Source organism: Quercus robur, chromosome 2 (genome assembly GCF_932294415.1).
Source record: "Quercus robur chromosome 2, dhQueRobu3.1, whole genome shotgun sequence".
NCBI classification, from domain to species: domain Eukaryota; kingdom Viridiplantae; phylum Streptophyta; class Magnoliopsida; order Fagales; family Fagaceae; genus Quercus; species Quercus robur.
This window is the reverse complement of record NC_065535.1, coordinates 79,760,181-79,783,413: the sequence shown is the minus strand read 5'-3', so window position 1 is coordinate 79,783,413 and position 23,233 is coordinate 79,760,181. Positions and strand designations below refer to the sequence as shown.

The window sequence follows — 23,233 nt, the reverse complement described above, 5'->3', positions numbered from 1 at the left end:
CCCTCAAAACGCTCAAAAACGCGTGAAAAAAAAAAAAAAAAAAAAAAAAAGAAGGTAAACGCAGACGCAGACTTTTCATCCCAATCCAAACGCAACCTTAGTTGCGGGCATGTTAGTGTAATAAAAAAAAAATATTATAGTCAGTCAGCATGTCCCATGCCCCATGCCGCTCATCTCCTCAGTTATTCACTCCCCAACTAACTGTCTTGGTTGTGGGCGTGTTTGTGTTATCTCTGGAACTGTTCTATATCTCCAACGTTTGAGCAAAGTCAGTCAGCATGTCCCATGCTGCTCATCTCCTCAGTTATTCACTCCCCAACATTTTCATTACTTCTTCACAAGTTATTCACTCCCCAACATTCATTTTCTTTACCTTAAGTCCTAAGCTATAGAAAAGATTTACTCCCTAACACTTTCATTAATTATATGCCGAAGTTCTTAGCTCTTATCTCTTTGTTTTTATTAACACACAAAAAAGAACTCCACAAAGTGAAGCAACCATAATGAATCAGAGCTTGGAATCGGAAGCTATTGAAACTGGGGGCAGCATGAAGAGGCAGTGTTCCCTGTCCTTTGACATTATCAGCAGTCTACCAAACTCTCTCCTTGGCCATATCCTCTCCTTTCTTCCAACCCGGGACTCTGTGGCAACAAGCGTTTTGTCCAGCAGGTGGAGGCCTCTCTGGACTCTCGTCCCAGTTCTTCACTTGGACCAGAGAGAACTTTGTAGAACACCTGATCAGCCTTTTAGTTACGCGGAAATAGTGTCCAGGATCTTGATTCTTCGCAATACTGTTCTCAATCCTACTCCCATACACAAGTTGCGGATCTATTGGCTCAAAAATTGTCTTCCACTCCATGTCGACACATGGATCTGCGCCACTTTTTGGCATGGTGTGCAAGAGCTTGATCTCACCATACATATTTCGAATCGACTTTTGCAGCTGCCACATAGTCTCTTCTTTTGTACATCATTAGTGGTTCTCAAATTGAAAGGTGAATTTCTTCTCAATCCTCCTCCTGAAATTCAAGGGCTCTCAAGTCTCAGGATTCTGAAACTTGAATGTGTTAGATTTGCCAACCGCAACTCTCTCCTCAAACTCCTTGCTTCCTGCCCGGTCCTCCAAGATTTCTTCCTCAAAGTGCATGATAAAGATGTGACAAATTTGGACAAAAATGCTGGCAAGTTCAATATTGTTGTACTCATACCTACGCTGAAAAACTTACATCTACGTGTTCTGTGTTCATCATATAAACTCCATATTAACGCCCCGGTACTCGAGTACTTTCATTTCAAAGGTAATTTGGACGAGGTTGTGTTGGAAAACCTTCCCAACTTGGTTAAATCAGTCCTTCATATTGAGATAGGACCTGAGAGTCTCAAAGGTATAAGTTTTACAGATTATTTGAAGAGGGGATGGGACTTCTTGGGACGGCTCTATAATGTTAACTCCATGGAATTGCGCATAGTAAACGCAGAGGTAAGGGCAAATTATGTTTTTGATCATTCTCTAACTCTCTATCATTAATTATAGTGGTAATTACAATAAACTCATCTGCGATTTGCCTAACCATAGTTTAAAAAATGTCATTTTACCTATTTGGGGCAAATTCGGTTTGTCTTTCATAACCCATTTTCGTTAAAAACATGGATAAATAAATATTTTTGCTTATCTTTTATGTCTCTGTTCTCCCAAAATCAAAAAAAAAAAAAACACATACAAAACGAAGAGAAAATAAGATTAAAAAAAGAAGAAGAAGGGTTTTGTAAATTTAGAAACTTGGCTCAAGAACTCCATAGATCACAAAATGCCTTTGTAACAAGCACATAAGAGCATTCACAGCAGTGGTGCTATATAGGTATAATGCTAAAATTTAGCTCTATAAACATAAAAACCTTGCTACAGCAGTGGAGCTAAATCTAAAAATTTTAGCTCCACTGTTACAGTGTAGATGTGCACTGTTCATGAAAGCAAAAAAAAAAAAAAAATATATATATATATATATATATTTTATTCATCCCACCGATTAAAAAATCATTTCTTTCTCTCTCTCACTCCGTGCCTCTGTCTCTCTTCCAAATCACTCAGCTCTCATTCACTCTCCCAAATCACTCTCAGTCTGTGCCTCTCTTTCTCTCCCAAATCACTCCTCCTCTCCCAAATCACCCATCATCAAGCTCTCATCCTCTCGACCCAGCCGTCCCAAGGCCCCAAATCACTCACCGTCGCTCCTCTCTCACCGTCACGCTCTCTCTCTCTCGTCTCTCACTCCTCTGTTGATTGGGTTTGATTGTGAGATCGGATTGATGGGGTTTGATTGTTTCATGGTTGTGCTCCGATGGGTTTTTGTGGTTGTACTCCAGTGGATTTCGTGGTTGTGCTCCGATGGGTTTTTGTGGTTGTGCTCCGGTGAGTTTCGTGGTTGTGAGATCGGATTTGTAGGCTGGTAGGGCGACAGTGTTGTGGTTTATGGTGGGGCGACGACCGTTGTGAATTCGTGGTGGTCATAGCGTGGGTTTGTGGAGGTGGGGCTGTGGGGCTGGGATTATGGAGGTGTGGTTGTGGATTTGGGATTGTGGAGGTGGGCTGTGCTGTGGGTTTGCTTCAGACAAAAGAGAAGAAGAATCCAGAGAGAAAGAGAATAACAAATAGAGAAATGAATAATAAAAAAATTTAGATATATTATTTTGGACAGTGAGATATATTATTTTATTGTAGTAGTTATATTATTTTATTGTGATGTGGTTTATGGTGGGGCGACAGTGTTGTGGTTTATGGTGGGGCGACGACCGTTGTGAATTCGTGGTGGTCATAGCGTGGGTTTGTGGAGGTGGGGCTGTGGGGCTGGGATTATGGAGGTGTGGTTGTGGATTTGGGATTGTGGAGGTGGGCTGTGCTGTGGGTTTGCTTCAGACAAAAGAGAAGAAGAATCCAGAGAGAAAGAGAATAACAAATAGAGAAATGAATAATAAAAAAATTTAGATATATTATTTTGGGCAGTGAGATATATTATTTTATTGTAGTAGTTATATTATTTTATTGTGATGTTTATATTATTTTATTGTGTTGAAAGCTAAAATAAATTCACTACTGCAGCATGTGTGTAGGTAAAATAAATAAAGTAACTTTTAATGGAGCTAAATTGCTAAAAATTTAGCTCACTGTTGTGGATGCTCTATGAAAATAACACAATAGGCAAAATTTGCTTTCCACACCCATTAACTTACTTCCTTCTCTGTCCATATATGTCTCTCTCATCTCTCACACTCCAGTTAGATCGGCGGTTGCTCTGGGTCACGGTGGCTTCGGTGGTGATAGTGGAGAGCATGTGGTGGCTGTATGGGTTTGGGTTTTGATTTGTGGAGGAGCACAACTACTTTGGGTCTGGGTTTTGAGGAGGACGAGGTGGTTGTATGGTTTGGGTTTTGGTTTGTGGAGGCGCACGGCTGCTTAGCGATTTGGGTTTACGTTGTGGTCGATCTGATTGTTGCGTTGGTTGAGGTTTGGTGACGGTGTCGTCGTGACTGTGGTGGGTCATTGGTGCTGCTGTTGGTGGCTCTCTTCTCTTCACTCAAACCCCAGATCCATATATCTTGAGCCCTCTTTGTCTGAGCTGCTACTCGCTCAAGGTGTTGGTGGTTCAGTCAAAGATCATCTTTTGTTTCCTGATTATATCAACAATTGCTATATAGACTTGCTAACATACAGATGGTAAAAGCATTTGGACTAGTGCGAATTAAATTTGGAAAAGAAGAAAAAAAAAAGTCGAGAATATAGTTTTTTTCTTTGGTTGAATACAAGCAGAATGGAGTTGATATTTCATTATATATGATATATCTGTAGCTATTGATTTCTTTAAAATTTTATCTTCTACCCCTTTTTTATCTTTCAAGTTTTCCCCCTTCATCCATTCTTAATTTCTTATCTTTTATCTTATGTTCAACTGTGATCCTGTTTAAACATTGTCCAACAGAAATACAGATGAAGGTTTGATTTCTTGGAAGGGGTCACGGAAATTTGAAGGTTCAATTTCTTGGTTTGGGTTTGATTCAATTTCACGGTAGTGCCATTGCTAAGTGCTTGGTTTTTTTGTTTGATTTTGTTACATTCTTGTACTTGTTGTCAGGATTTTTGAACATAGGAATTTTGAACATGGGAGTTTTGTTACATTCATTTTCGCAAAACCTAACCCCCCACCCCCCCCCCCCCCCCCCTTTTTTTTTTGGCGTTAAAAGGGATTTTAATGCTTATATAACTACAGATACCATAACTTGACAACCACAACTACAGACACATCAAACCATACGATAACACCACAACGACCATGACACAGTAACAAGACAAAACACAACAACAAGATAAGACATAACACACACAGACTTCCGATAGCCAGATTTTAGCATCCTTGGTATATACCACCCACTGCGAGGTGAATCCCAGTGAGTCCCAAAAATAGAAATGCGTCAAAAACGCAGGACCTGTATGATACAGGTCAGTTTGATCTGCTCCTTTCTTAGCCAACAGGTCAGCACACCCATTGGCTTCCCTCCAAATGTGATTAGTTTTGACCACCCAAGGTCGCTCCAGGAGAGACCTGCAATCATGGATCAAGTTAGAATATTCCAATGGAAAAAAAAAGAGTTCAAGTTTGTTATCCAATTGTGTGCCAATTTGGAATCCACCTGTAGGTGTATATATTTGTACCCTTTATTCCAAGCATATTTTAAACCTTCTCTAATTGCCCACAGTTCTGCCATCATGCCATGAGTGATAACTATGTTAATTGAGAAGCCTCCTATCCATTTACCCCAATGATTTCGTAGAATTCCGCCCGCTCCAGGATGGCCCGTATTTCCTTTTGTGCTACCATCAGTATTAAGAGTGAGGAAGGGGAAAGGAGTTGGCTTCCACCCAATAAATGTAGTATTGATGGTCTGGTGTTGAAGTTTAGGATGCATGCTTAAATAGAAGAATTCAGTGGCATGGTGTATCCCTGTTTTGCGAAGCTGGGACAGAGTGATATATTTATTGTTAAAGATAAAGTAGTTACGACTTAACCAAACACATACAAAACCTACCCTTTTTTTATCTTGTTTTCACTTGGTTTTGTACGTTGTTTTTTTTTTTTTTTTTTTTGGGAAGGAGAGCGACGTAAAAGATAAGCAAAAATTCTGACTTATCTATATTTTTTAATGGAGGAGGGTTACAGAAGACAAATAGAGAGTAAAGTGACATTTTTTTAATCACAAATAAACAAAGTGATTTTGGACCAAATTAACCACAATTACTCATTAATTAAATTGCTAAATACTATCAAATAATATTGTTGTGAGAGCAAGTAGTGACTTTTGTAAAATTTTAATGGATCTGGTTAATATGTGCCTTAAAAGCATACATTAAACCATCCATTTTTTGAATTATTTTTTTGGAAATTAAAAAAGTTGTCAATACTTTTTTAATTTTCGAGAAATTTTTTTTCAAAAATGATTAATTATTGTGTGCCCTTAGACACACAATAGCAAAATCCAATTTTAATTATTATTATGTTGTCTTGCAGACACTCTATCGTGCTTCTAATGATGATGTTCCCATGTTTCATAATTTGTCATCCTTGAAGTTGTATGGTTTGAATTGCCATGATTGGTATACGTGGCATGTGGTACGACTCTTGTTTTGTCGGGCTCCAAAACTACAAACATTTGCCTTTGAAATGAAAAAACATCGTCATTGTAGTTATTTTGCAACTAGTTGTCGCTCAGAGCAGCCTTTGGATATTCCTGAATCTCTATCATCACACCTTACAACTTGTCATTATAAAGGATTTTTAGGGCATAAGGATGAGATGGAACTTGTTAGACAAATCTTGAAGGCGGCAAGAGTGTTAAAGACAATGATTATTGTTGTTGACAATAGTCTAAGCTCAGAGGAGAAGGATCGTGTTTACAAGGAATTAAGGGAGTTCCCAAGGAGCTCTCAGATTTGTCAAATGCATTGCATTTGACTAAGAACGTTTATATTTATAAATTCTCTTACTAAATTAGTGACAAGCAATAGTTTTATGGGAATGCCCATTATTTTTTGCATCTTTCATTTGAAACTTTAATGGATTCAAAATTAGAAATACTTGTTTTATAAAATGCATCGAATATATAGTGATCGCTACATCCACTAACATGTTATTAAAAGTTCTAAACTTTGTTCATGCTGAAGTGAGTTTAGTTGTCTTTGTGGGGACTGAATTTGCTCTGAGGGCTGTTGAGGGTGGTAGAAGGAACTTCTTTGGTTATGATTTCAATCTTTATTTCTTTATCTGTTTTTAGTTTGAGGGATTTGGTTGGAAATTTTAATTTAGCTTCCCAAGCGCATGGCATATATGCCACGCGCATGCTTGTCTTTGATGGTCAAACTTTTGTTGGCTTTTGAGGAAGATTCTATTGTTGGCTTCTATTTGTTATTTTGTTTGAAATATTTACCCTTATAATGTCTTACTTCACTTGTGTCTAGAGACTTGGTGCTCTGGCTTCTCTATAAATTTTATCACTATAATCTTAGTTGCAAATTGTGTTTCTTCAACTGATATGGGAACTTCGTTCAAGAATCATTTCAAGTTTCTCATTTATACAATTTGAGCGATGTGGCATTTGGTTCCTTCCTCTGGATATTGCATGTCACTCGCTTTGATTTTAATGTCTTCTGGTGGGGGGCATATGCATGTGTAATTAGGTCCATGCTTGTGTAATTCTTTTTCTGTCTTTTTTATGTTGGAGTTTATTCCTATGCTACAGGAGCAAAATGTTTAAAGATTTATTTTGTATTTTTCGTCTCCTTCAATCATGCTTATTTTTGGTAAGCATGTTTTCAATTTAGAATTTTTCTCCTCGTATGGCATATTATTTATGATATGCTTCTTATAAGCTGCTCATCTTTTATGTATTTGAAACATTAAAGGAAACAAAGAAGCTCTAGCAATAGATATTAATCGCATTCATTTTTTTCGAATGATAGCTAGTCTTTAGTAATCAAAAGTTGATGCATAGGGCTATTACTACATGAACTTACAAGTTAGTATTACTAGTTCATCTTTTGTGTTACTGTTGACCGCTTTGTACCAATACAAATTATGGCCCAGGTCCATATATAACATACGCATAGTAGCACAAGCATATAGATGTGGACAAGATTATATATTCAAAACAAAAGAACACCTCATATATATATTATTTTGGATTTTTCTTTACTTCTACATATGGCAGAAATGCAGAGAGTTCAATGTGTACATAATGCTGTCGAGTGTCCGTATGTTTTATATGCTACCCTGCATCTAATCATCTGTATCAATCTTCATCCAGGGTCATGAGTGTTGGTATTTGACCATTATCAACAAAATCAATCCTGTTCATTCTCAAACAGCACAGTACTTGCTCTGGCAGTTCTTCCTGTTTTTGTGCCTATTAAAAGTAATGTGAAGAGCGTTAATGTTAGAATAAGTTCAAAGCTTAAGTAAGTATGCCAGGAAGTCAAGTGTTATCATGCCAATTGAACAAAAACAAACGCATAAAAATATGAATCTGCCGAGTTCCTAACTTCTTAAAACACCTGCTACAAAGTTAGAAGAGTTTTGACATAAACTTTGTTGTCATATATGAATCAAATTCTTTTAGAGGTCAATGGACACCAAAAAATTATAACCCAGAATGCTTGTCTACGTAACAAGATTATTGAGTTACCTGGATTGTTAAACCCAGATCAAGCATTCCATTTTTCAGACGTTCTCGGAATGATTCAAGTCCCTTCCTTGATATGTAGCTGAAGCGATGAATGTCCAGATCAATTTCAAAATAGTTAGGACCCTGCATCAGAGCCAGAATAGGCAAAGTCAGAACCAGATCCTACTCTACAGGCAACATAAAAGTTTAAGCAACAAGAATTCTAGCACCATAAACCATCTTTAATTCAAGTGTGGTATATAATTGACTGTGGAGGAAGCAACATAAAGATTAACGAAACAATAATGTTGAGTCAAATATTTTGAGAATTCTATTGTCTTTTAGATCTTTGCATGAAATGAAAACCTGCTGGCCACTAGCTTTAGCAGAAGGAACATATAACTGCATATGTAAGGAACTTTTTTTTTTTTTTTTAAATTTTAGAGATGGTCAACAAGACAAATGATATCCTATTCACATCCTCTTCAATTTTTGGGGTGCCACCGGGTGTTTATCAGTTTATGTCCCATATTAACTACTGTGGAATGATAAGATCATTAGCAATGTAAAATATATGTGCTGTTCAGAATATGGGTGAAATGAAAATCTACCTATCATGATAATTGCTTATTGACCTACTTATAATCTAACTTTAGCTTAACACCAGGAATGTTGAAATAAAAAAACAAGAAATTTATACATTACTTTATAAAAATTGTGCTGAGGCCGTGAAAGTACTGGCTTTTCATTATAAGCCTGAACAAGCTTCCTTTCAGTAGAACTCAAGTGAAGATCCTCAGGATTAACGACCCCAGCCATGATCTTTAGCCTTTCTCTAAAAGGAACAGTGGAATCTTTTGCAAATCCTTTAATCTTCTCCATATCATCCTCAACCAATTTCTGTAAGATAAACAGAAAATGTTGAACTGAGCTGTGCTACCAAGAAAACCATAAGGGTGAAATATTATATTCAATAACTAGAACCCCATCTAACATTAAAAATTATCAAAGCATAATGCCATTGAATTTTCAATTTAAATGTTTTTGGCAGTAGAGGTCATTGACACATTACTTTGCAATAACTCAGTTGCTTTTCATTTAAATGGAGTGGCAACACACAATATGTACAAAATGGCAAGCTTCAAACTAATCCAGAATGAGAGAGAATAACATAAGTTACCCCTGAAACAACAACTCCCCAACCCTCCACAAATGAAAGAAGAAGAAGAAGAAGAAGATATTTCCTTCGCCATGAAAGCCTACCCCACATAGAGAAAAGAGAGAGAGGAGCTGCATCTATTAACTATATATACAATGTACATATATATAATGCCACAGTACTTATAATAGGCTCCATTCAAACGGTAATAAGTTTTTTGGGGGAACAAACACATGATATATGTAAAATATACATTTTATATAATAATAAAAAATATCAAGTAAATAATTCCTACTCTCTTTAAACTACTAAATTTCATAAAAACGTTGATATCTTATTCTCACAGTGCCTTGAGGGCCTTCCTGACTTGTAATTGTTGAATGGTCAATGTATCTCCATCATTAATTCTAGCCAGTCTAATCATACTCCAAACCAGTCTTCCCTACCAAGATTAAGAACTGCTTTTGAATTTAATCTGTTTAACCCAGCCAGTGAGTTTGAATATCTCTAACATCAGCTTATCATCTTTGGAATTGCAGTACCAAAATGGAAATATTTAAAGAACTGTCTATAAGAGTGGAAAGCAAAATAAATGTTATAAATCACCACTTATATTCGCAACATGTACCATTAGTTGGATGCATCTGAACTTTCAACTGTAATTTTTTTCTAATTCCTAATTGCAACATCCTCATACAAAGCTACTGGTACAGCATAGCTACAATAAAAGGCAACAAATATATTGATTGAAAGCATAGGAAGATGTTTAGCTATGATGTCTCATTCAGGATCAGGAATGCATATTTATGGAAGAAAATGGCCTAACTTAATAAAAGAAGAAGTCTAATCAAGTGTGTAAGCAATGTGCAAAGCATAAGAGAAAGAACAAAAGTGGAACCTTCCAAAAGAAATGTGGATAACAGAAGCTACAAAAATTAACTTAAACTTCATAGCCGTCTATAAGATAAGCAACCAAAAGAAAAAATAGAAACCTAAACAATTAGCTTCTTCAGACCCTTGCAACAATTTTCAAAAATGCATTATGAGCCCAATAAAATAATATTAAACATAAGAAAGTTTTAGGTCATATGGAAAATCACAACCGAAAATGAAGTTACCTTGATGCTTTCCTGAAATTGGGGAGAGATTTCTTTGTCTACATTCTCAGAAACTTTGAAGTATAGTACAAGACTCATCCCTTCCCCATCACTATCACCAAGGAACATTGCAGCAGGATAAGTAGGCAACTGTCAAAAGGTGCATGACAAAATAATAAGATACAGCATGAAAGACTGTTCAGAAGCCACTATTTACCATTAAGATTGAAGGAGTTTGATATTGGTATTCCGGCCTTACAACCCACCATTAATACAAAATTTACAAAATTCAAAGTAAATATATAAAAAAGGTACCTGGATATTTACAATAAGGAGTGAGGGCACTTTGTCATTCGCTTTCACATTAGGAAGCTCAATGTGTTGGGCAATGTGATCTATCTTCTTCGGGCAGACAAATAAATCAACACCTATTGGAGTGTATGGACTGTTATTTGGAGCGGTTGACTTCCGCTTATCTCTGCATGGTAGATCATCAAAAGGTTATATTCCTATTGATGAAAAAACAAACATAAAAGAAAAACTACTTGTTGGCATGTTGCAAGTGTCTACACATGCAGTTAAGGCCAACGGCATACTTGAAATAACTTTCACCGCGCAGTTTAAAAGTTGAGGGTGGAATCTCAGACCAACATCCTGGGGTCAACTTCTCTCCTGTACAACGTGGAATTACATGTCCGGCTCTTGGACAGTACAAGTATCTTTTTGATTGACCTGCATACACATCGTCCTTGTGTTTGTTATTCTTGTGTGATGCAATAATAGAATTAAAATATTATTTTATAATTAAAAGAAAAATACAAAACTACGAAATAAAATGTTTTATATTTGAAGCAAATTAAGCCATTAACCAAAACTGTAACCTGTCACAAAATATGCTTAAGTGACCATTATTTAAACTGAAATGCAAACAGGCCTTGGAAATAGTAGATTATAAATAATTTACTTGATGCTTTATTTTCCATATACTTAATAAAAATTAAATGATTTCAACACCTACAATGTTTGATGGCTTCTTCTCCATCACAGGATTTCCTCTTGAAAGAAAGCCTGAAAACTGCTGATTGCTTTCTCTGAGCCTGGGGACCCATACTTGGTGGGTTTAGAACCTTGTCATTGAAACTGTAAGAAGAAAACAGCTTAGGCAAGCCTTGAATTTTCTCTTTAGAATCACGTCTATCCTCTTTTAGACCTTTAAAGCTTCCATAAGAATGATCTATCATTTTCTCCCTCTTGCTGCAAACTTCATCAGCCTTTCCTAAGCAAGAAAGCTCATAACCCTGGGTAGTAAATTTCTCTGATTTACCTCCATCAATTTTCAGATATCTTTCATGGTATTCTTCATACTTGCACATGCTATCCATAAGGCATGCTGATCTTTCATACTGAAGCACTTGGCCACTTGAAATATTCCCAATTGCACTGCCTACCAATTGAAAACCATCTGAAAATTTGAAAAATAGAAGAAAGCAAAATTATGTAGTCAACTTACAAAAAATAATATACTATATATATTCCATAAGAATTAGAAGCTATATAACTAGGCAGTGAAAAGCTTAGTCAGTAATATAAAATGGTCAGGGTGGTCAAGTCCAAAATTTAATAAACCCATCAAGAATTCATCTATTCTGAAAATCTTGGTGATCATAAGTAATTTGATTTAGTGGCCCTAGGGTTCTGACAATTCAGTTGATACAGAACATATTAGGTTAAATATCACCAACGCATTAGCTCATTATTTCTATTGAGTTTAAATTGACAGAAGATGGCAAAATGTTATGTCCCATATCATGCCGCCAGTCATTTCAGTAGGACATTGGTTTTATTTTGTATAGAAGGTAAATTTCATTCTGTAAACGCAGGTTGATGTTCCTTACCTTCATGTACACTGATGAAGTCATCATCCGAATCAGAATCCAGAATACTGACTGAGTCAAACCAAGCATCCTCTTGGCAAATTACTGCAAATGCAAGTATAAAGTCATGTTTAGTCCTTAAGCTAATTGTTTTATATAATGGTATAAAATAAAAACAGAATATCTTCAACTTGACAGGACTAAAAAAAATTGTAAAACATTGAAATCAACAGGAAAAAGTCACAAGGAAAATAGATAAAGGAACTGATGTTTAGAAATACAGTGACAATAATTAGTCTTTGGACCTATTTCATACATCATCTGGCTACGATACATGAAGAAACATTATAACACTCAAAAAAATAAAAATAAAAAGTTCATTCTTTTAAGAATAAATTCTTAAATGTATTATAAACATAGCCTACTTTGTTAAGCACATATACAATTAAAGACACTCAATGAATAACATATGAAAAATCAAATGCCACAAACTCAGAATCCACAATAAAATCATAATGATGACAATTAAGAAAATGATTTCAAATTTTTTATTGTGCAATATATTTCACAAGAATGTTTTATTGGCAACCACCGACTCTAAGCAATCAGATTTTGATTTAGACAAGGTACATACATGAAAAACTTACAGATAGATTGGGACAATACAAAAGTATAAGAAAAGAACAACAAAATAGTAAGATAAAGTATGATACTTCCATATGTTAATAGAACAATATATGGGCAATTGCTCCTTACTTTCAATACTTGATGTACACTAAGACAAAACTCTAATCTAATTATGGAGCTTTAATTTGTGTACTCATACACACACAAACACACACATCAATAAATCTATATTCCATAACGCCTTACTTATGAGCATCCAACTGTGCAGTCAGAGATTAAGATCCATGGAAATAGGGATTCCTCTGTACATCCTCTGGAAAAAGTGTGGAAGGACATACCATTTGTGTCATATTGACTGTGGTGCCATTGCAGCTGAGTGAGATGGAATGTTGAATTGGAAACCTCTGACCTTCTGCAAGTAGTTGTTGCACCCTTCTCAAAGTCCATGTGAACAAACTCACTTAAAGCATAATCTGTTAACCGATTTCCTGCATCACTCTTCCTTTTCTTGGTGCCATCGGGGAATTTCTTAGAAAATTTTCCATGCCGTTTCCTGAACCGGTGATGGTGTTTCTTTCGTGATTTAATATTTTTAGATGGCGTGGATACACAAGCACCCATTATAACCTGTTCACTGTTGAACTTTCTGATCACCAAAAGTATTCTTGTCAAAAGAATCAGCTACCTAGCAGAAAGGACTTGCAAGAAGCCAATGTGCCTCCACAAAAATGTATCTGCAACATAGCATTTCAAAAAGGAATTAACAATGTTAAAATGAGACAGTTTTCATTAATAAAAAATGCATATTATGAACACAGTTCAAACCAAGTTTCAAAGATCATTAAATGCCCCAAAGAACATGACATTAACCAATAGGTTAAAATCTGGTGTACATAATATTTTATCTAATTGGTACTTTATAGAGGAATCATCTAAAAGAAGAATCCCAGACAATTCTGGCAAAATAGATGTCTTCTAGTTGAAAGCCAAAAACCATTAATCCTTATTCACTTGCAACAAAGAGAAACATGCATGACATTAATTTCACCCTGGAGAAAGACGAGTAAAAGCTTTCTTAAACAATACTACTATGCTAATACTCATCGCTCTTACACGTTGCTCTAACAGATATAAAGACAAGCTTTCTAGAAAAGACAGCTACTACACTAAAATTCTTGACCTTGTGAAACCTCAGTAATATAGGAAAGAAAAGATTTTCCTAAGTCTATTCTAATTAACAACCTACATTACAGATATATGAGGTTCTATTGATAGTATGATTTTGTTAATCATCGTAATTTTAGTTATTGAAATTCTCAGATAAAAATGATCATGTAGCACAGCACTCTGTCAAAAAATTCTGAGGATTCAGACAAGAATTGAGACCCAAAAAATAAAATAAAAAGTCACTACAGGGAGAGTGACGCTATGAATTAACTCAAAAATAGGATCCTACTATGTAATTTTAATTCAAGTGTTGCGCACTTAAGATTCAGAGACTAAACAATAGATCACAACTTAAGTTCAGAAAACAAAGCAACCCAAAATTCTCAAGAGAATATCCCTGCTAACTACAAAGCAATAGCACGCAAATTTCAACAGCTCTGCTGTGATTTTAACGAAAATAAATGACAATAATCTTCCAAAAAGTGCAGAATTTCACATCCTGAAGCATTCAAATTTCAACATTTCTCTCTAAATTTTCCATCCCGTAGGAGTGAGAGGTCCTCTATCAGTTTAAGAAGCTTCTGTTTTCATTTTCAAAGGAGAAATAAGTAAAGGGAGAGAAGCTGAAGAAAATACACGGCAAAAGGACCACAATCATTATACTAAACAAAACGAATAAATTTGAGAATAATGACAATTAACCATTCAAACATAAATAAACTTAAAAGAAAGACCAGAAGTTTGTCCTCGTCAAAAACATGCAAGAAACAATTTTGACAATGTGATAAAGAACTTCTTGACAAACAAATGGCCTTGCAGAATATAAGAATATGAAAGAAACAACACAACAAATAGACCCCAAAAAAACAAAAAAGAAAGAAACCTCATAAATCAAACTTACAGGTATGAAAATTTGGAGCAAAACTCAGAAATATAGATGCCATTATATATGAAACTAACACACAACAATGTTTGGAGCAAAACCCAGAAAAGTTAACTCAATGAATAATCAAGAAAGGCCATACCTTGGTGGCAGATCTTCAAGAAGATGGTACAGCTATATCTCTCTCTCTGCAACCCAATACAGAAAGAGAAATAGATTTAGATGGGTGGGTCCGACAATGTGGTATCCAATAAGAAGCAAGTGAGAAAAGAAACTCCCCCTCCTTTGCTTGCTTCTCTTTATAAATGAGAATCTAAACAAAGAAGGAGAAGATAATAAATGAGGATCACGATGGTTTTTTCTATTTATATCACAATATATGTTATAGATGTTGTGTTTTAACACAAGTAATGTATGTGAGTTTAGCTTTCCTTGTCAAAGATTTTGCTGGCGCAAACTGAGAGAGAGAGAGAGAGAGAGAGAGACAAACACAAACAACAAAGAGCGGTTGGTGTTGTTGATGTTGTTGGTCATAAGTTGCACGTCTACGTTTCATAATTCACATAATCCGTATTTACAGACTTTTCAGTAACTTGGATGATCCATATATTTTCACCACCACTGGTGTTAATTACAATATGCCACTTCAACTCTTTTGTATCACTAAATTTAATTGTCATTAAAATTAATTTTAATTAAAAAAATAAATGATTGATATAACATCAATTTCTCATTAATATATATACATCCATAATCGAGATCACTTTAATTATAGGGTCTAGTTAAGGGATACTTTTAAATATTTGTTAATAAACTATTTTAATAAAATTCTAATACTATTTTTATGAGAGATAGAAAAAACTATTTAAACAAATTAGTTTTGTTATCCTATATAAATTTCTAAAAACATATCACTTGTCAACCTTTTTTTTTTATATATTACTAGGGTTATTATAGTTAAAAATTAACTTTATAAATAAAAAAGAAAAAAAAATGCGAGTTTTGCAATACTGTGTTTTCTATCGTATTTGTTGATTACATTAGTGGGTGTAAGATACATGCTCATTTGAAGAAGAAGATAGACCGCATAAATGACTCAAATGAATAGGACATGGCCAAAGAGAAGGATTCAAACAAGTAGAATCTCTTTTAGAATTAATGTACGGATGGTTGTTGTGTTTCTTAAAATTGATTTAGGGGTAAGTCATATTTTCTAGTTTTTCTTTTTCATAGTCTTGATGTTTTAATATTATTTTAAGAAAATATGACCGATCGAGTATATGAAGATTACAGGTAGAGGTGCTTTAGCTTAGTTGCATCTAGTGCTATTAAAAATAGTTAATCAATGTCACTAGGTAGTTTTTTGGTGTTTATCAAAACAAAACACACACACAAGGGTTAGTTTGTTGGTAAGGCTATGTCTATTATCCTATAAGGCGGACTTTGTTTTTAATTTATTTTTTCAAAAGATGAGCCCACAACAATATGAGAGGATGAAATAGAAAATTAGTTTAAACTTTAAACCACCAAAAATATGTCATCACAATTTTTTTAGTGACCAATAATTTCCTCATAATTTATAACAAAGTTTAAAACAATAGGTAATTATTTTGCTTATTAAGGATGTCCTAAGAATGAAAGGAATCATCATTTTACAATTATTCATCCTTTGTTTGGTAACAACAATTATTATGGTATGCAATAGGACACATTAGAGGACACTAAAAAGGGAAGAGAGAAGAAGAAAAGTTAAAAGAAATGTCCTAGAAATACCCTAGAAATTATGCAATATTTTTGGTGCCTCAATGTAAGATCATTAGCTTCTGATTTCTAAAAAATATTTCATTTTACTATTTTAAAAACTACTTTATATATGAGGAACTGACTCATTGTCATTTCAAAGGTAAGCCACAAGAAACCGATAAGCTTACCCCCACACACCACTCCACTAACAACAAAAATGAGAAAAACCAAAAATTACAATTGGGAATAGGAAGCAAAGTCTTAGGTCATCAAAAGTTTTGTGCCTCATTAATATTATCGATTTTTCTATGAAATAGAAATTGAGTTCAAATCCTTGCTTTCTTTTTTTTTTATATCTTTTTTTATAATTTAATAATTACTATTAAAATAAGAAAATCAGAAAATTTATATCCTAAATATTTTCATTAGAAAAAGAAATATATATATTATAAGGACTCAATTTGTAACGACCCCAAAATGATATTAGGTTCGCACGTTAAGGGCTCAAACAATATAATTTGTAAAGCGTGGGCTTGAAAGGCTAGGCCTTGATCACTAGATGGTGATGAGTCATGGTACTCATACAGAAATAAATCGTGTTCGCTCGAGAAGTCTTTCTCCTCGGCGTGGTCTGGGAGGCTCTGGTTCTTGGCCTTTTTTCCCAGTCCCCCCCCCCCACTTTTGGCGCATAAGCCTTTATATTATATAGTCTTTCTCGATTGATCCTAACCCTCTATCTGTTGATCAGGCAGGTATCTATTCGAGTACCTGTCCCATCAGCCGCTTCCCCCTACTTTATGTTAGTTGCAATAACCGAAACCGCACTGTTCAGGGGTCTTTTCCCATCAATATGGCCAGGACATTTGTGGGCGCATTCAATGCGGAGGTGACATCTTTTCCTTGAACCACTCCCACTCCGTACCCCCATGTAGGTCCCATTCTACTCGCCTTATCTTCTAGGGGCGCTTTAGAGGCCGCCCTTGACGACATGCCGCTCTTCCCTTTGAAGTCTTGGGATGCTGAGGACAGAGTCGTCCTTGGCTGCATCTCTAAGCCATTTGGTCTTTCAACACTTGTCCTCGGCAACTACACTCCTCGGCACGAGCCCTGGGTTCTAATGAGAAGTGGACCGGACCATAAGTTCTCTGGCACCACATATATATATATATATATATATAGATAGATACATAACTCTTTGATCTTCTTTTCTTTGGTACGGTAGAGCATCAAGATAACTTACAACTCCTGTATTTTTTTAGTAGTTAAAAGTGGTGAGACAACTGATAAGGTTAGTTGTTCTTGTTCCCTATTAATTGCCATGGAGTCAGCCATTTATTGAGATTTGAATAATTGGATGATCCCAACTCTTTCATTTCAATTTTTTATTCCAATTCCCAACCCTCCAAAAGAAAAAGATTATTAGGATTCAATAATCTAGCTGTTTATCCCGGTCAAATCGTTCCTTCATCGAAGGGACCATTATATTGAATGCAGTTTTCAGAAATTGTCCTCCCACTGAAGAGTACAGCTTAGTAATTTGCCAAGATATTATTTAGCTTGTTCATGTGGATCTTGTTTGAACTTTGAAGTATTCAAAACCAATACTGGTGGTTTTTTTTTTTCATTTAAGCTAATGTGATTGATTTGGAAACAAAACAGTTCTGAACAGATATGAAAACATGAAAAAAAGTAGTTATCTGTCCTTTTTTTTCTTTTCAACAAAAATGGGAAAATAAGTATATTGAATTCTTATTCCTGGGGTCATTACTTTATGTCCAACAAACATAGAGTCATAAATAGTTGTCACAAGTCCATATAGCCAGCTGTAATTGATGTACAATAAAACTGAAATAGAACTATAAATGATTGACCAAGATAAAACTATAAAAGCAGTATTACTTTAGTAACAACAAATCATATCAACAAATCATATCAGCAATTATGCGAGAAATGTAATCTATAATGTTATATGAGCTACAAGACCTTGCCAATACTTCATAATAAATCACTAGACATGGCCTAACCAGAACCAAGGTTAGCCAAGTACAGCTGAATACAGCTGCATTTGTTTCTCTGTTAATCTCCTTTATGATCAACTTGAACACAAAAAAATTGGGACATAAGGACGAAATGAACAAGAACAAATAAAAGATTGTCAAAGAACTTTAGCCAAAAAAGCAAAAGATTCAAACGCTATATGCTTGGCATGCATTATTCTTCAATTTCACGTACGAATGCGTGCACATCAACAGTTAAATGTTTAAAGCTGTCTAGTTTTTTTTTCCACGTTCGTGCTTTCATATCAATCATGATGAAGGGGCCCAAGTATAGGGCCGAGGAATATTAACCGTATGTAAACATATTAATTTACCTATTCAATTATCTTCTGCAGTAAAAAAGAATGTGTTATATCAAATAGAATAAACTTAGCTCGTCCTAGAAACACTTATATTAGTTAATGTATAACTGCATAAGAGGTAAATTTTGTACATTCAACTCCAAAAATCATTTACATCAATGTAAGTTGTATAAATTTAAATTCTTGCTATAGTAATTGTGTAAATATATACGATTACTGTTCACATATAATTTTTTTTTTTTTAATACTTTTTAACTCATATGTAGAGAAAGAGATGATTTGATAGAATAAAAAAAATTAATAAAAATAACAATATTTTAACAAAATGTAGTATAAAATAAATAATATAACATAATTTTATCAATTGAGCTAATAAACCCATATGTAACACATATTTCAATTTAATTATTTGTTTTATGCTTGAATTATTTTTCATTGTACTTAGTGAGTTTAGGTTCCTCATGTTTCATTCTCAAAAAAAAAAAAAAGTTCCTCATGTTTGATGATGAGTGAGACATTCCAAAAGATAGATGCAGGTTTTTGTACTCGTTTGGAAAGTGTAAAATGTTTCTCTTCTCTTGTCACATATGGTTTTATTTCATGGTCCCATTTTGGCTTTTGTGATTGGTTGTAAAGGCGAGTGTTTTGTCCACACTTTTATTTGCACATCAATAGCTTATTTGTTAGGCTGTATCTCATGAGGGCTCCTTTGTTTGTCCCCCTTTTTTTTCAGTTTATTATAACTTATTATTAAAATATAATTCATGCAGAATTTTTTAATTATTTTGTTTAGATATAGGTAGTAATTGTGATTGTTGAGTTTCAGTGGTAAAATTTATGATTGTTGAAACTATCTCAAAAAAAAAAAAAAAAAAAAAAAAAAAAAAAAAAAAAAAGATAGCAACTTATTTTACTCAATCTAATTTTTTTTAATAAAGTTTATAAAAAATAACAAAATTTCACAATATTTTTTCAATGATAACAGATGTGTTAACTCTTTGTGAAAATCTTAGTAAGATTTTATTGTGCAATAATCAATGAAAATAAACTCTTATTATCTTCTCAAAAAAAAAATAAAACTCTTAATAAAAAAAATGAAAATAAACTCTTATTAAAAAAATCAATGAAAATAAACTATCAATGAGCACTATAACCCAAAAAAAATGTCTACATGCAGGCACCAAATATAGGAAAGCAATAATGTTAATAAATTTGTTGGCATAAATAACTAGTTTAGTTGCGTATGCTGGTGTATGCAATATTAAAGTGCTTTTCACATTTTCCTCAAAAAAAAAGGGTGCATTTCACGTCAAATGAAAGGCCAACAAATTAAACTACAAAAAATAATCCTTGGTTTTGCTGAAAATCTTCGAGTGCGTTCCTTGGCCGGAAACCATGACTCTGCCTTCGTTTGTGTTTGTTTTTGTTTTGTTTTTTTTTTGGGTGATATTACTATATTTGAGGTATGATAAGGAAAATCAAGAAAACTAAAACAAAAGTCATAGCTTTATGAGTTAAGTGTCTTTTTTTTTTTGTAATTCAAGTTTAATGCTCAACAACTTATAAAGTTTTTAATGAAGACATACAATATTTAAATTCACCAATTCTCAATTATCGTTGTATAAAAAAAATTATCGATGTATCAAAAACTCCTAATATGAACCAAGGATAGTGAGTGGGCTTCAAGTTTTTTCTAATGATGATAGTTGGAAAATGTAGAAAAGTATTAGCTCCACCATCTCATATAAAACAAAAATGTTTTCTTTAGATAATTAGATTAGATTCTCTCAAGCATTTATTAACATAAGGGATGTCATTTCATCTGTAAGGTACAAAATTATTTCTTTTTTATTACAAAAATATCTTACAAAGCCATTGTATTTAATCGTTTTCTTACTTACTGTAGGTCCACACACTTATGAAACTCATATCCTGTTAGAGAATGATTACGTGTATAAGATACCACTTCCTTCTTTGTGGCATTGTAAAAGAAAAACACTAATTTTTTGCGGCACAAGTAAAGGTTTTTGTGGTGAAAGGGGATGTGCACCTTGTTTATAATTAATTAAAAGGTTAGGCTTTTACATCAAAAATAGTGTTTTAGTTGAAGTAGGTTGTGTCTCAACTATGAGTGGCTAGGACTGTAGGAACTAGATCGACCAAAGCAATTCTAAAAAAAGGAGTCATTGAGATATTTGTACCGCTTTTCTATTATAAATAAATAAAATTAAAAAAAAAATACTAAAATGAAGATTCACCTCAGTAGGTTGAAGCTCTCTTTAAAAAAAAAAAACCCTTAGAAGGAAAATTGTATGGGAAGAAATTAAATTTGTTTTTTTTTTTTTGGGTCAGAAGAAAGTTTAGGTGGGAAATTATTTTTATATTGATTATTAATTCTAACTTCTTGATTTGAAGAATACTCTATTTTAGTCTGTAGTCATTGAAATTGTCTATATATGTTTCTAATGTAAGTTATACTTCTAGAATTTTTAAAAAATTTTAAATTTAAATTTTTTTAAAAAGAAAATCTAAAGCTCTACAGTATGGAAGCACACGGGGTCATTTTACATGATGACAAATAAATTTCATTGGTAACTCTGCCATTTATACTAGCAATATTTTTGGCTATTGATAACAGTGCTTTCACCATATTTTCCCGTACATTTAATTTTTGTCCCCACCACCAGCAGGTGTGGTACAACTGGTAGGTGGCTGCTGAGGCTTCACCACATCCCAGGTTCGAATTCTCACGAGGACTGTAATTGCAATTTCTGGAAGTCCCAGAAACTAATAGAGCCTGGGGTTTGTGTGGGTTCGGAGCTTCCGAGCTCCAGTTCGAGCTGGTGGTACTCATGGGCTTACCCAACTGTACGGTGGGGCGTGGGACAATGACTGCCACACGCGAGTCCCCTTTTTTTATTTCTCAAAAAAAAAAATTGTCCCCGATTACCGCTAAAAAACAAAACATGCAGTGAGAACTTGATGTTGGGACCGACCCATTAACTTGCTTTTTTGTCTTCCTAAAGAACAACATTATGATGTGCTTGAACATTGAACTAGCTTACGGACAATTATTTATTCTTGACTGCAAGAATCCTTCATTTAAAAAAAAAAAAAGGAGTTGTGTGACAATCTAAATACACTGTATCATTGTTGAAATATGTAGCAAAAACAAAGTTGATTAAGAACATTGAACATGAAAGCGTTTAGAAAAAGCAAGAGTAGTGGGACTAATATTAATGAGTCTCTACTTTCGTGCATGTTCTGAATCAAGTTCTTAATGATGTGCTAATTAGAAGTACCAGCTAGCAGAAGAAATTAACAATGAAATTAGTAGAAGAAGAGCAATATAAATGAGATTAGTGATAATCGAACTGTTCACATGGAAATACACACACAAACACGTGGGTGCACATATAAAACTCATATAGCAAAATGATTGCATCCCTGACAAACATTAGTGGAGGTGCAATTAGTGTAATCTTTTATATATATATATATGCACTTAACTAGGACAAGTTTGAACTATAAAGTCAGAGATCCTCTATACAATTTTATATAGCTTATTGGAATGACCTACACGTGAAATTCTGTACCCTATAATATATATCTTTTATATTATGCAATTCCTTTTTGTTGATATGATCTAAACAACCCCAATAAACAATATGTTTTGTTTAAGGATTGTAGCTAATTTGGTGTTTTGAAAAACTTAAGATGGCTTTCACATTTGCGCATGTGCAGGATAGAAGCTTTTTAGTGAAAATGAATAATTGAGGATAAAACAAATAATCTTGACCTTTTTCTTTTATGTGGCTACTGGGAAGGAAGCTTCAAGCTTCTTTAAAAAATTGAGAAGAAATTTCTTGTGGGTTGCCAAATTATGTGTATATTTTTTAATTTGTTTTCACTTTTTTTTTTTTTTTTTTTTATAAGCGTTTTCACTGTTTTAATTTAGAGGAAAATTAATCTGTCTAGCTGGTACTACTAATTAGCACATCATTAAGAGCTTGACTTAAAACCTTCCACCAAATAGAGTGAAAGTTCAACCTAACTTGATTGGGTTCACCACCATTGTTTTGATATAGTATCTTGAATTTTCTGTAGTCTCCCAAAAGAAAAAGACATGGTATGTGGTTTATTTCCCCTTAAATGGTGCAAAAATTTAGAGTTAGAAGAGCTACGTGGCAATTGGATGGCCAATAGCATACAGCACTACTGAAAATTCATGTTCATGTTGTAATTTTCTGATGACTTATGTAACTTTTCAAACTAGGTACTCTGGTGTGTGAAACATTTTTGGACTAACAATAATAGAAAATATATTCATCCAAAAGGCAAAAATGAAGAGACAAAAAAAATCATGATAAAATGCAATACATTTTAATCCTTTTTCCTTTTTGTTTATTCATTATTATTTTTTTTATTTTTTTGAGAAGATTTTTGTTAATTCATTAGACTTTTGAGAGTACTATATTGTAATAACTAAATTTTTATCAGTCCATCGTTGAATTTCAACAAACTTTTTAAGGCCAAGAGCCATATTAGGGCCCAGCCCTAACTCAGGGTTGGTGGATTCAGCCTTTTCCTTTACCCAAAACCCATGACTCGGTTTG

General features: G+C 34.0%; 2 protein-coding genes across 3 annotated transcripts; one reads left to right on the top strand and one right to left on the bottom strand.

Annotated features, from left to right (window-relative positions):
* The first annotated feature begins 234 nt into the window (after positions 1-234).
* LOC126715214 (FBD-associated F-box protein At5g60610-like) lies at positions 235-6,130 on the top strand. 2 transcript variants are annotated; one of them, XR_007651824.1, is made up of 3 exons: positions 235-1,481; positions 3,976-4,062; positions 5,560-5,705. XR_007651824.1 is itself a non-coding variant. In XM_050415719.1 (2 exons), the coding sequence occupies exons 1-2, from the start codon at positions 504-506 to the stop codon at positions 6,001-6,003; spliced, it is 1,422 nt and encodes a 473-aa protein (XP_050271676.1). In that variant the 5' UTR covers positions 240-503; the 3' UTR covers positions 6,004-6,130. The 2 variants fall into 2 exon arrangements, 1 of the variants encoding a protein (XP_050271676.1); XM_050415719.1 differs by lacking the exon at positions 3,976-4,062 and having other exon boundaries at positions 240-1,481; positions 5,560-6,130.
* A 914-nt stretch (positions 6,131-7,044) lies between these two features.
* Positions 7,045-15,006, bottom strand: LOC126715213 (uncharacterized). The gene is made up of 10 exons (XM_050415718.1): positions 14,658-15,006; positions 12,804-13,199; positions 11,860-11,943; positions 10,983-11,426; positions 10,561-10,696; positions 10,280-10,442; positions 9,986-10,114; positions 8,414-8,608; positions 7,730-7,852; positions 7,045-7,450 (listed from the first exon to the last, which is right to left on the bottom strand). Exons 2-10 carry the CDS (start codon positions 13,084-13,086, stop codon positions 7,337-7,339), a joined length of 1,671 nt encoding a protein of 556 aa, XP_050271675.1. The 5' UTR covers positions 13,087-13,199; positions 14,658-15,006; the 3' UTR covers positions 7,045-7,336.
* Between the last annotated feature and the right edge of the window lie 8,227 nt (positions 15,007-23,233).

Coding starts and splice junctions, on each gene's coding strand:
- LOC126715214 (XM_050415719.1), top strand. CDS start 504: ATGAATCAGAGCTTGGAATCGGAAGCTATTGAAACTGGGGGCAGCATG. Junction 1,482..5,559: donor TGCGCATAGTAAACGCAGAG/GTAAGGGCAAAT, acceptor GTTGTCTTGCAG/ACACTCTATCGTGCTTCTAA.
- LOC126715213 (XM_050415718.1), bottom strand. CDS start 13,086: ATGGGTGCTTGTGTATCCACGCCATCTAAAAATATTAAATCACGAAAG. Junction 11,427..11,859: donor CTTCATCAGTGTACATGAAG/GTAAGGAACATC, acceptor TCAAATTTTCAG/ATGGTTTTCAATTGGTAGGC. Junction 7,853..8,413: donor CTCAGCACAATTTTTATAAA/GTAATGTATAAA, acceptor GCTCTGATGCAG/GGTCCTAACTATTTTGAAAT.